Raw genomic sequence first — 12,932 nt, forward strand, 5'->3', positions numbered from 1 at the left:
CAGGAGACTAACACTGACACTTAAATCTAGGTCCATCCTGCCTCTGATATTGAACTACAAAATATTATTTGTGGATTTCAGAATTATTATAAACTTCAGTTGAATTTTCTTATTGTTCTGGGTTTTTGTTTAAATCACTAGTTTATTTCCTAAGTATAAAAATTATTGAATAAAAACTTAAAAAAATATAATAAAATTTTCATTTGGGATGTGTATAGTGGAGGTAGTGAGTAATACAGAGGAAATAAGACTGGCTATCACTTAATTTTTCAATGAATGTTGAGAATACCAATGAGACTGGAGCTTACTATACCTTCTTTATTTTGTATATATCTGAAATTTTGACTAGTAAAAGGCTAATGTCATGGGCAGTAATCAAAAGGAGACTGAAAAATTATGTGTAATGAAAACTTGTCTGTAAGGATTTCGTGTGTTTTTACTGTTACAGGGTTTTAAGAAGTCTGGTCTTCTTAATGTACATTTATGGTCTCAGAGTTACTCTGTTCCTAAAGCCTTGGTTTTGAAAATTGAAATGCTGTATACAAGCAAATGTGAAATCTTAGCACCTCTGTATGTGTCCTTAATAGATTTGAGGCTGAGAGATAAACTGAATGATCAATGAGAAAAGTTATTAATAAGGCCCTAAGAAAAGCTATCTATAATTCACAACTAGGTATACATGGAGAAATCCTTTAGGATCTGTGATCTAAGAATACAGTTAAAAAATAAAGAAAAGATAGGTGGAAATTTGACTATAAAATGCTAAGGTACTTTACTGACAGTGGTTTTTTAAATAGTTTTGTTTTTTTTTTTTAATTAAGAACTACTCCACAATTCTGATATGTTGAGATCTTTAAGTAGTAAAACACCTGGGCAGTCTGGATGATGATCTTTTTTTTTTTTTAATGCTCTTTCTTTTGTATTATTTTATCCTTTCATCTACCTTTTCATTCACCAATTATTTATTAAGTCACCACTAAATGCTTGTTATAAGGTTGAGGAATTAGAAATATATTAATTAGGAATTCACTGTTGTTGTGTTAGTCACTCAGTTGTGCCGACTCTTTGCGACCCCATGGACTGTAGCCCATCAGGCCCCTCTGTCTGTGGGATTCTGCAGGCAAGAATACTGGAGTGGGTTGCCATTTCCTTCTCCAGGGGATCTTCCCAACCCAGGGATGAACCCTGGTCTCCTGATTTGCAGGCAGATTCTTTACCATCTGAGTCACCAGGGAAGCCCCACTATCTAAATGTAAATCTTAATTCTGATTTGAGATCATCTAATGTAGATGTGATAAAGATAGCACTAACATGATAGCTGCATGGAGTTTTCTTCCAGGTAAAAACAAATTAATAATAAAGAGATCATAGGTAGAATGGACTATGAATTTAATTTTGGCAAAATATATTTTGTCTAAAGAAATAAATTTAGTTATAATGTAAACCATACATGTGGATCAAAAATATTTATTTTATATAAAAACAGAATGAAAATTTACCATTTTCATAACTATGATTACAATACAGATAAGTAATTATCTTACCAACAAGAGGTAAAGCATGAATTAAAATTAAGCCTCTTCAATTTTGGCCAAAGAAACATGGATTCTTTGCTTGATTCTTGGCCAGGTTATTCAAATGATGTCTTTTTATTTTATAACTCTAACCAGAATTGTAATATTAAACAATCTATAATCAACATTTAATGACAATTAAATGAAAGGCTGAATATGTTTGTATATCAATTACTACATTTACACCTATCTTAGTACATAAAAATAATAGATCCTATATAAATATGTGGTAAATGAACATATAAAGATTAATATCTGAAACAAATGACTAAATCTTCCTTCCCGTGTTGTTAAATGAGAATTCAAGTATTGAAAATGTAGTAAAGACAATCATGAACAATTACTTAGTGAAGTGTGCAATGATCCATTCCTTTTAAAAATCTTTATTTCTCCTTTATTTTTATGCTAATGAGTCAAACAATATATTCAATTATTTACAAGTGGAGGGGTTTTTTGATACTCTGTTTCTTTCAAGAGAACATTCTGAACAAATGGAAAAAACAAACAAACAAACAACAAAAGCAACCAAATCCCCTAAGACAAGAAGAAGGAAAAAGTCAAAATGAAACTTGCTGATTCTCTCACAACACATATTGTTGCCCAGGGCCATGGTTTGTTGATGGGCACCACAGTTGTATAGGGAATGACATTTTAAGTCAAAGGCTGGTGCTAGAATTTGGTTTTCCTGGGCTTTAGTCAGGCTTCCCTGGTGGCTCAGAGGTTAAAGCGTCTACCTGGAATGTGGGAGACCCCGGTTCGATCCCCTGAGTTGGGAAGATCCCCTGGAGAAGGACATGGCAACCCACTCCAGTACTCTTGCCTGGAGAACCCCATGGAGGGAGGAGCCTGGTGGGCTACAGTCCATGGGGTCGCAAAGAGTCGGACACGAAGTCAGTCAGTCACACAGTGACCTTTAATGAGCCACTTTATTTATGTCTAAATGCTCCATGCATTTCAAAGGGCTAATCATACAGAAACAATTTGGAAAGAATTCTGAGAGTTTCAAAATCAGGTACTAAGCAAGTGCAAAGTATCCTATGGTCAGTTAGAAATGAAGTCACTGAGTTGTGTCCGACTCTTTGCGACCCCATGGACTGTAGCCCACCAGGCTCCTCCGTCCATGGTATTTACCAGGCAAGAGTACTGGAGTGGGTTGCCATTTCCTTCTCCAATGGTCAGTTAACAGTGAAGCAAAACAGTTTCGGGAAACTTTATTTTATTCTTTTATTTGGTATAGTTATTTTTGTCTTATTAAGCCTAACTCTCAGCACTTCTCCTAATAATTGTGTTCATTTCTTAACAAAAATTCTGAATGCCAAGGACGGTGTATTTATGTTTGTTTTTATAATTTTCCTTTTTTTGTTGTTACATGTCTTTTTCAAATAGTATTTCATGGTAATTTATTTCTCTTTTTATTCATAAGAGCCTAGCAAAGCCCCAGAAAGCAAACAAGGGACAATAAAAGTTGCAGCGCAAGGTAAGCAATAAAACACTTTTAAAATTCTTAAAAAAAAAAAAAGGGTCTTAGCACTTTATTGACAAAATCCAAGCTGTTTATTGCAGAATAGCACCATCTGCTGGGTCATTATAGAAAAAAATTTTTTGTTGCATGAAGATACACATTTCAAGTACATATTTAGTAAATGGAAAAAGTGTAATTGAGAGTAATGCCACATTTGCAGAGGAGACAATTAACAACTCAAGAATTCATATCTTGACTCCAAATATGTCACTGAGTTTTTCCTTTTACTACCAAAATAAACCATAGATTAATTGATAGTTGGATAATGATGATGATAATGCAGAGATACACAAATATATATATTTTCCAGTGTTTTCAGTTACATATTGTAATTACTGTCATCTAAAAAATTCAGTCAGAATATTATTAAATTAGTATTACTTTATCTGTATACTAAGACTGTAAAAATCAGGTTTGACTACACAGTAATCATCCTATTTTTTATGAGTCATTTGTGAAAACTTGCCCTAACATCATTAGGGCATCAAAAGTGGTTTTCTTCACGAGATCTTTAGAAAATATAATGATTTTTAAGTCATCAATTTGGGAAAATTACTTAATTTTTCTATAATGTTGTTTTTTAACTATAACCTGAAATCGCATTCTTTGAGAAAGCTATTCTAACTCCAGTGTCCGCTTTATAGAACACTCTTAAAAAAGAAAAAGTAAAATATTTGCTGGAGAAAATCTTTCTCTCCTATACCACATTATGGGGCTTCCCAGGTGGCTGTGTAAAGAATCTTTCTGCCAAGCAGAAAACCCGGGTTTCATCCTGGGTCAGGAAGATCCCCTGGAGGAAGAAATGGCAACCCACTCCAGTATTCTTGCCTGGGAAATCCCATGGACAGAGGAGCCTGGCGGGCTACAGTCCATGGGGTTGCAAAGAGTAGGACACGACTTAGTGATTAAACCACCACGGTGCCACATTATACAGTACTGACCAGTAACAGAGATGCATTAAGGTTGTGGTACATTTGTTTCTAGGCAGAAGGCCCTTGTAGCAGACTTCTCAGCACATGACATGATTACATTTGATCCAAAATTTTCTGTTACACTTAATCCTGAATCCAACTACATGTTAAATCAATCTAGTGAACATTTGATAAAATGGGTTGACGAGCCATCAGACCAATGAGGCTATATATAATATATATATATATATATATATATATATATATATATGCTAGAATGGTTAAGAATTATGATACTAAGTTTTAGTTTTCATTTGATCATTAAGGGGCTCAACAAAACTGAATCTCCTTTAGAAGAATTCTGATAAGGAATGTAATTAATATTATGGGGAAAGCAGGGCAAACGTCATCATCTCTTTTGTGTTTCTATTCATGAATAAATTCCTTAAGCGAATGTCTACTGGTTCAAGAATCACTGCAGTTAAAACACATAGGTTCTTATGAAAGAAAGCACAATCACCCAGGACAATCTACCTTAACAGAGGTTTCTGAAGGTCATGGTGGATGTGGAACTATGACCTGAGGCTGGGATTTAGTGTTAGTTCAACCTTATTTTAGAGGGTACAGGGGAGGGAATTGAAGGGATATCTGGAAATCTACTTCAAACTTGAGCTTGGGGCCATGGACTCTTCACTTTTCCATTCCAAGTACATTGGATAAGGCAGCCTCAGAACTTATTCTTTCAGAATAAAGGATTTATTGTCAAGTGAATCATAATGTAGAGTTTTGAAGGTTTGTTAGAACTATCCTTTTAGGGAGATTAGATGAAAGTGTTGATTGAACACTGTGTACAAGGCAAGAGTCAGGAGATATATGTACATGTTCACTGAATTGTAATGATACATCAAATCAGGGACACACCAAATAGGGATAAATGTCACTTGTGCTGCGCACATTCTCAGTAGACCTTTTGTAGACAGGTTTTATAACACCACAGCTGCCCAATTAAATTATGCATAGAACTAATTAATATTTGCAAGTACTCCGGGTGAAGGCAGCTAAAAAACAGTGGCAATATTGCTATAGCAAAGACTGATACCTTTGTTGGATAAAGTGGTAAAATTAACACTGATGTTTGTAGTGGGGTAAAAAGTAGAGTTTATCTGTTTATTTTTTAATTTTTATAACTAAATATTTTAAACCTAGTTTTACATAAATTCTGTATATGTATGTACATATTTAATTAAGATTTAGCATGCTTTTTTTTTTGGAAGTACATTTAGCATTTTTTTTTTTAACAAAGTGTTTTGAGGCACTGAGAAGTCTATGAAATGAAGGTCTCTATGCTACAGGAGGTTGCAATTTGGAGACAGGGAAAATTTAAGTAATAATACAAATTGACTACCTAGTAGTACTAAATTGAATTGTAAAGATAATAAATGCCAAAGAATTAAGACAAAGTGATTTTCAGTAAGTGGGATTTCTCATGAAGGAGAGATGACTTGACTTGGAGTTGTAGCATGACAAAAATAAACTGGAGGAAAAAATGCATTGTTGGTAAGTGGGTGACTTAAGTAAATATAAAGAGTTAGTGGTAGTTATAAAAGATTGTCATTATCAAGACATGACAGAGACATGTGTTGTTTTAAGTTATTATTTTTTTAAGAACCCTCTACCTGCACTCTTTGACCTGTCTTGAGAGAGATTACAACTTAAATTTGGGAGACATTTTGGAGATAATTGTTAGAGAAAAACAGTAAAATCCTGTTTGCAGTATCTAAAAGGATAACACCATTCAATTCTTGTCCTTATTGTACAAGCTCCAGGTAAAATATGAACATTTAAGTGAATTAGAGAATCAAATGCGTAGATGGTGGGTGATTTTTGAAAATTATGCCATTTCTTGAAGTAAATTCTTATTTGTTAAGTAAAGAACTAACTACAAATAAGTCTTTTGAGTCAATTCCAAAGAATTTTTTGAAATAATGCCTCATGGTTTTGAAATCTATTAGGCAGTGTTGATATCCTACAATGCATCTTAGTATCTTTATTACTCTACATATTTTATCATTGAAATAGAATTTCTTAATGTAAAAATATTATAGGTATAGATCCTCTCTACATTTCGTGTGTTATTAATTAAAACTCCTTTAAAAGAAACAAATGTGAATCAAGTAGAATTAATTTACTTGTGAAATTTACTTTTTTACTACAAAAATAATGGCATGTTAATAACATTTAGAAAATAGATTAAAATGACCTGTAATACACTAAAATAATAAATTTAAGTATATTCCTTTCCAGTCTCTTGTTCCTGATTTTTATGCCCAGTTCTGCTACTTGCTCACAGTCGGCTACACTGTGTGAACATGTATAAATCATCTGATGCCTCTAAGGCTGAGCTCCTTGCTCTGGGCTGCCTTTCTTATAAAACTATTCTGAAGGCCAGAGAGAGAATGTACACAAAAGTGTTTTGGCAATTGTAGCACAAAGTATAGATCCAATGTAGTCCTGGATATTGGTTGAAAGTGGTCCCCCCAATTCTAATCCACTCAGAAGGAATTGCTTTAAGGGATGCGCACAATCTCTGATTCAGTTAATGTGGTTTAAGGCATCATAGATTTGGCCCCAGAATGAACTTTACACAGAACCTAGGGTCACCTCCCTTGGAACAACTCCCAGCTGACTGAATGCCTCCCTCAAATGCTTCCAGTAACATTTATAAACTATAACTTGGATCCTGTTTAGACTTGTGATCTAGGATTAGGTGAATTCTACCACAGAGAAAGTCAAGATTCAAAGGTAATTAAAGTGTGCTGTGCCTTTTCTGTTTGTAAATGATGGTATACATTTGCTAAAAGGAGGGTGGAATTTTTATTAACTTTCAGAAATGATACATTTTATACAGTTATTATAACTATGTATAATAAACTGGTATGTAATTCTTCAGTAACTAGGCACAAATAGTTTATGTATTCCATTATTTTTTGCATAGATCTAGTCCTTTTATTTTAGAAGTGATTGTGATTTGCTCAGATATAACAATTTCAAACCTAAAATGAAATTATGCTAAACACATTATTTTAACTACTTGTCTGTGTAGCAGCATATTTTTATTCTCTTTTTGTTCTGTGTTTATATCTGAATTTTAAAAAAACTTCATATGAATATTATTTTCAACTTATTTTCTTATTTCAAACTTGGATGGGTTAGTTTGTTCATTGATAACCACTAAATTTATGAATATATGCACTACATTCGCATGATCCCAGTTTTCTGAAGAATAGTTATTTAATATGTTCTAACGCTATTTTCTTTCCCTTAATTCAGCACCTACTAAAAAAGAGGAAAAGAAGGAAGGTATGTTTTATGCAGAGTTCCATTATGCTTTTTGTGTGGACAAGTTACCAAAAGTCACAGTGGAAGTTTGACTGCCAGCTTGTCTGTATTTACTTTGGATCTATTATGTGCATATATTTTGTGTGACTGTGTTTTTTCTACATATTCTCACACTAAAGGGTGAACCACTTTTTTAAACAGTAATTTTAATCTAATCTTTCTCAATGTGTAGGAGGTGAAACACCATCTCTCAAAATCTTGGGCCTTCTATTTCATTAGAAATCTTATTAAACGTCAAAAATATGTAAAATGTAGACCAATTTTCTCATAGCAACTACTTATATCTGTAACACTGACAAGTGACTGATGTTACTTTGTTCTATTAAGTTGCAAATAAGTCATAATCCATCGCTTGCACTCCACCTCTCTTTGTCAGGATGTCTTGATATGGAGTCATTTATTCCCTGTTGCCAAAGAGAGACTTCACCTGATGGACTTAAATGGGCAAGGAAGACTTTATTCAAGACTGCTGCAAAGCGGTCAAGTGTGTTTATAGTAGGAGAAATTGAACTCTCAACTTTAACTCTCAACTCCTACTTGGGGTAGGAGCTAGTCAATGTGATGAGGCCATCTAGATTTCCTAATTGCTGCCTGGGAAATTAGGCTCCTTCCCTTCCTCAGAGACTGGCATGTAGGACTATGCATCTCCTTTGATGATTATATTTCAAAGTGATATCTTACAGATCTTGAGAAAGGTATTTCTGGTTGTAAAAGATTTATGTTTCAAAAGGACAGAGAAAGAATTTACAATTTTCTAAAGTAAATGCTCTGATAGAAGGGAGGTCAGGGGCCTGTAGTCAAGAAGGACACTGTCTAAACTTTATTCAAGCTGAGGAGAGTATTAAGGCCCTCTAAACCTCTGTGATTCTGTTTAGAGATGTTTCTAATGCACATCCTGACTACTCTTAGACAGGGTTTCTAGATATCACCCCTGTTCATTAATCTAGGCTTATTTTCTCAGTGAAAAATCGCATGTAGAGAGAAGCAATCACTTCTGACTTTGAAAATGACAATTATATTCTAATTAGTGTTCATCTGATCTGAGAAAAATAAGAAAAGTGTTATATTTTAAATTTAGTATCATCAGAATTTTACTAGTCATGATAACTTGGGGGTCACATTCTGCTTCTGTTAAGCCAGAATCTAAGAGTCAATAGATCTGAGAAGGAGAAACTGTTTTAGTTGGTTATTACTATTACATAGTATCATAATAAAGTCAACTAATACATATTAATGTACTTATTTTCAAGGCGTATAAATCAGTATACATATACACAGGAAATATTTCAGTGCATTTTGGAAATTATATCATTTATATGATCAATGTTGTGGCGTGTATGCAGAGATCTTATCAGAAAAAAGAGTAAGTTCCTGACATAGCTTTTGACAGACACTAGAACAGAGAGGCACAAGGAAGATGGTCTCATAGCAAGTCCTCAGAGGCTCATCCCCTTACATTCTAGAAAGACACAAGGCATCCTGCCAGACTTAGAATTAGCTGTGGCTCAAACCTTTGCCTGAATGGCATGTATACCTAGAACAAAAGTTACCAGAGCACCGTAATGGAGCCTATGTCCTATACTCTCACCCACTTTCTTCCTTTAAGTATTTTGTATTTTATCTATGGTAAACCACTTTCAGTGTTACAGATACAATGTGCTGCTATTGTTCCTGCTATTTTCATAATAGATCTTGCCCTTGCCTTTTCCTTCTATGAATGCTCAGTGTGTTTAGGGCTCAAGATAAATTCTCTTTCCTCTGGAATGTTTGATCCTCCCAATTAAATATTTTTTCCCTTTCATTTATAGTCTCCCCTCAGAGTTTTTGTGCACCTCCTTACTATTATTTACCTTATACTCCTTGTACTTCCTATTATTTGCATCATTATCATTCTCTTCTAATTGACTTTAAGTCTTTGACTAAAGGGACCATCTCTAATTCACTTTTATCCCCTACAGGGACTAACACATTTCCTTAGTTTTTTCATTACTCAACAAATATTTATTATGTGACTGAATCAGTACTATCTAGGAATCTTAAGATAAATATTGTAGCCACAAGAAATATGAGGAGGCACTCAAATTTTCACAACGCAGACAAGGAAGGATTTTTTTTTTTTTTTCAGTTGGGAGTTATAAGAAAAAGGTCAAGTATCAGATTGAGGAACAAAGTTTCCGTTTCAGTTCAGTCACTCAGTCGTGTCCAGCTCTTTGCGACCGCATGGACTGCAGCACGCCAGGCTTCCCTGTCCATCTCCAACTCCTGGAGCTTGCTCAAACTCATGCGCATTGAGTCGGTGATGCCATCCAACCATCATCCTCTGTCGTCCCCTTCTCTTCCCGCCTTCAATCTTTCCCAGCATCAGGGTCTTTTCCAATGAGTCAGCTCTTCTCATCAGGTGGCCAAAGTATTGGAGTTTCAGCTTCAGCATCAGTCCTTCCAATGAATATTCAGGAGTGATTTCCCTTAGGATGGACTGGTTTGATCTCCTTGAAGTCCAAGGGACTCTCAAGAGTCTTCTCCAACACCACAGTTCAAAAGCATCAATTCTTCAGCACTAAGCTTTCATTATAGTCTAACTCTTACATCCATACATGACTACTGGAAAAACCACAGCATTGACTACATGGACCTTTGTAGGCAAAGTAATGTCTCTGCTTTTTCATATGCTGTCTAGGTTTGTCATAGCTTTTTTTCCAAGGAGCAAGCATCTTTTAATTTCATGGCTGTAGTCACCATCTGCAATGATTTTGGAGCCCCCAAAAATAAAGTCTGTCACTGTTTCCATTGTTTCCCCATCTATTTGCCATGAAGTGATGGGACCAGATGCCATGATCTTAGCTTTTTGAATGTGGGACTTATATTATACTGAGCTTTTTAGGTCTAGGAATTTACTAGTCAATTTTTAACAACTTGGGGCTTCCCAAATGATGCAGTGGTAAAGAATCCACCTGCCAATGCAGGAGATACAAGAGATGTGAGTCTGATTCCTGGGTCAGAAAGATCCCCTTGAGTAGGAAATGGCAACCTGCTACAGTATTCTTGCCAGGAAAATTCCTTGGACAGAGGAGCCTGGTGGGCTACAGTCCATGGGATCACAGAGTTGGACATGACTGATCACACACACACAACACACACATTAACAATTTTATCTTAAGCGTATATTGTCTCTAGCTGCTACTTGAGTTGCACTAGCAGATCTAGATAGATCTCATTCATCTAACATCAGCTTCACTGGTGAAATTCTAGGGGCTAGAAAACCTGTTTCAACACAGGTTATGTTCTGAAGGATACAGCTCCATTGAGAACTAGCCAGATAAGATTTATTATTTACTGTAATTAGGGGAAGACTGAATAGAGTTGAATGCATGTGAGAATTAGTCCTAAGTTCTAGGACTCCATCATTGAAATTTGAAGAAGAGCCATGCTTAAAAACAATGCAAAGTCCCTGATATTGTAATTGAATAAGGATGTCAATTGGCCAATTCCATACACACACACTCACAAATGGTATACTTCATTACCTGGTTTATTAGCCTATCAGAGGGTTAGTTTTTCCCTTCAATCCCAATTGGAATTTCATTTTTCTCTGGCATCATTATGAACATAATAGAGCATACCTGTTACACGGCTAAAGTTGAGTGAGTGATGAACAGATTGCAAATACATCAGTGCTTTTAAATCACAGCTGCTGTGGGCCTTTATGTTCTTACTAGAAGATTGTTGTTCAGATTATTGGGCAGATGGCCTATAGGGAGATATATTCAGCAAGTAAGTCTTTATAATATGTTAAGCCATCTCAGCAGGATGCTGAGAGAGCATAATGAAGTTTAATAACATGAGTATTGAGGCCTGGTACTAATGGCTCTTCAGGGTCAATATGTGATCTTCCAGTTTCAAGCATTGTATTTTTGGTTTCTCGGTTATTTACTTATATAAATCTGCTGCTCTGTTGACTCCTAACCAAAAGACTTGTAATTATGATGACATTTTAAGTACATTTTACTGTAGCTCCCAGTTCTCACAGCAAATACACTGAATTTTTTAAAGACCAACTTGATTAGATCAATCAATCAGATTGATCCAATTAGATAAAAAATAACATGACTTGTTATTTTTTACATTTCTACTTCGTGAAATATTTTTCTCTGTTTCAGTAAGTGATATACTTTACCTGACCCTGGAGTTCATATTATTTTCTTTATTTTGTTACAGAACAATTGATATCTAATACAATATTTTATTGGGGCTTCCCAGGTGACGCTAGTGGTAAATATCCTGCCAATGCAGGAGACCTAAGACATGTGGGTTAGATTCCTTGGTTGGGAAGATCCCCTGGAGGAGGGCATGGCAACTCACTCCTGTATTCTTGCCTGGAGAAGCCCATGGACAGAGGAGGCTGGCAGGCTACACAGTCCATAGGGTTGAAAGAGTTGGACAGTGTAAGTGAAGTGACTTAGCACACACAATATTTTATCTATTCTTACTACCAGAGAAAAGGAAAACAGATTAAAAACAATGGGAATTCTAGACTTACCCACATTGTATTAAGCTTTTCAACCCACCCCATGCCAGCATCTAGTTTAAAAACAGAGGGACTGAAAACAATCTAGTTCTAATAAGCCCATTTTATCCTCTATCTGTTCTACCTTTCTTCCCCAGCTTTATCTTCAATTGCAGTTCTGAATGACATGTGCCCACCATAATCTTTCTGTGACTTGCATTAGGATGTACTCTGGGCTCAAAAGATTGCTCGATGAGGATCACAGGACCTCTCAGGGAGGAATCCTATTCCAGTATAGATGAGCCAAACTAGTTAATAATTCATTTTGACCATTGAACTGTTCACACTTTCAGCTCGTGTAATATAAGAATATATGTCTCCAAATAGAACTGACATTATAGCTAAATATACAAGTAAAATGACAAATGGCATTTATTGCATTCTTGTATGGAGTCGTTTATGTAATATTTTTCTAGTATTTGAATTACCTACTTACCTAATTAGGGTATTTACTCATGAAGGAAATGAATAAGAAATTGCTTGCAGAGCACATTTGTTTTAGGTCACAAATTTCACCCACTTCATTATACTTCCTGGTGAGAAACTGAATAACAAGAAAAAGATTGTTTTTTGAGGGTGAAGTGGCAGGTATTAAGAAAAATTTAGTCAAAAATTCTTCTTACTAACGATGCTAAGCACAGTGGTGTTTAATAAATATTTACTGAATAAGTAAGTGTAGAGTTTCAAGGATATATTGCTTAAAAATAAGGTTTGTTTTTCTCTTATACATGAAATATAACCCTCTTACAGAAAAAATAGAAATTCAGAAAGAAGTTGCAAAACATCATTTTAATGACTGTAGTTTCCAATTATGTGTATATACTATGAATCCCCTGAACCATTCTCCTACTCTATGGAGGGTACTGATTAATATTCTCATTATTTAGAGGTATAAAACAGTGTCAGAAACAAAGCATCTTTCTATGAGATAGGTTTGCATTTTTCTCCTTGGAAATCTATAA

The 12,932-nt window shown here is 35.0% G+C and overlaps 1 protein-coding gene across 1 annotated transcript in view; it reads left to right on the forward strand.

Moving 5' to 3' along the window:
• LOC122685286 (triadin-like) overlaps nt 1–12,932 on the forward strand; it is a 158,820-nt gene that overhangs the window by 50,689 nt on the left and 95,199 nt on the right. Inside the window, exons 2-3 of the mRNA XM_043889889.1 lie at nt 2,998–3,051; nt 7,338–7,367. Of these exons, the coding sequence (XP_043745824.1) occupies nt 2,998–3,051; nt 7,338–7,367 (84 nt within the window). The remainder of the gene's footprint in view (nt 1–2,997; nt 3,052–7,337; nt 7,368–12,932) is intronic.

Source organism: Cervus elaphus, chromosome 28 (genome assembly GCF_910594005.1).
Source record: "Cervus elaphus chromosome 28, mCerEla1.1, whole genome shotgun sequence".
In the NCBI taxonomy this organism is placed as follows: Eukaryota; Metazoa; Chordata; class Mammalia; order Artiodactyla; family Cervidae; genus Cervus; species Cervus elaphus.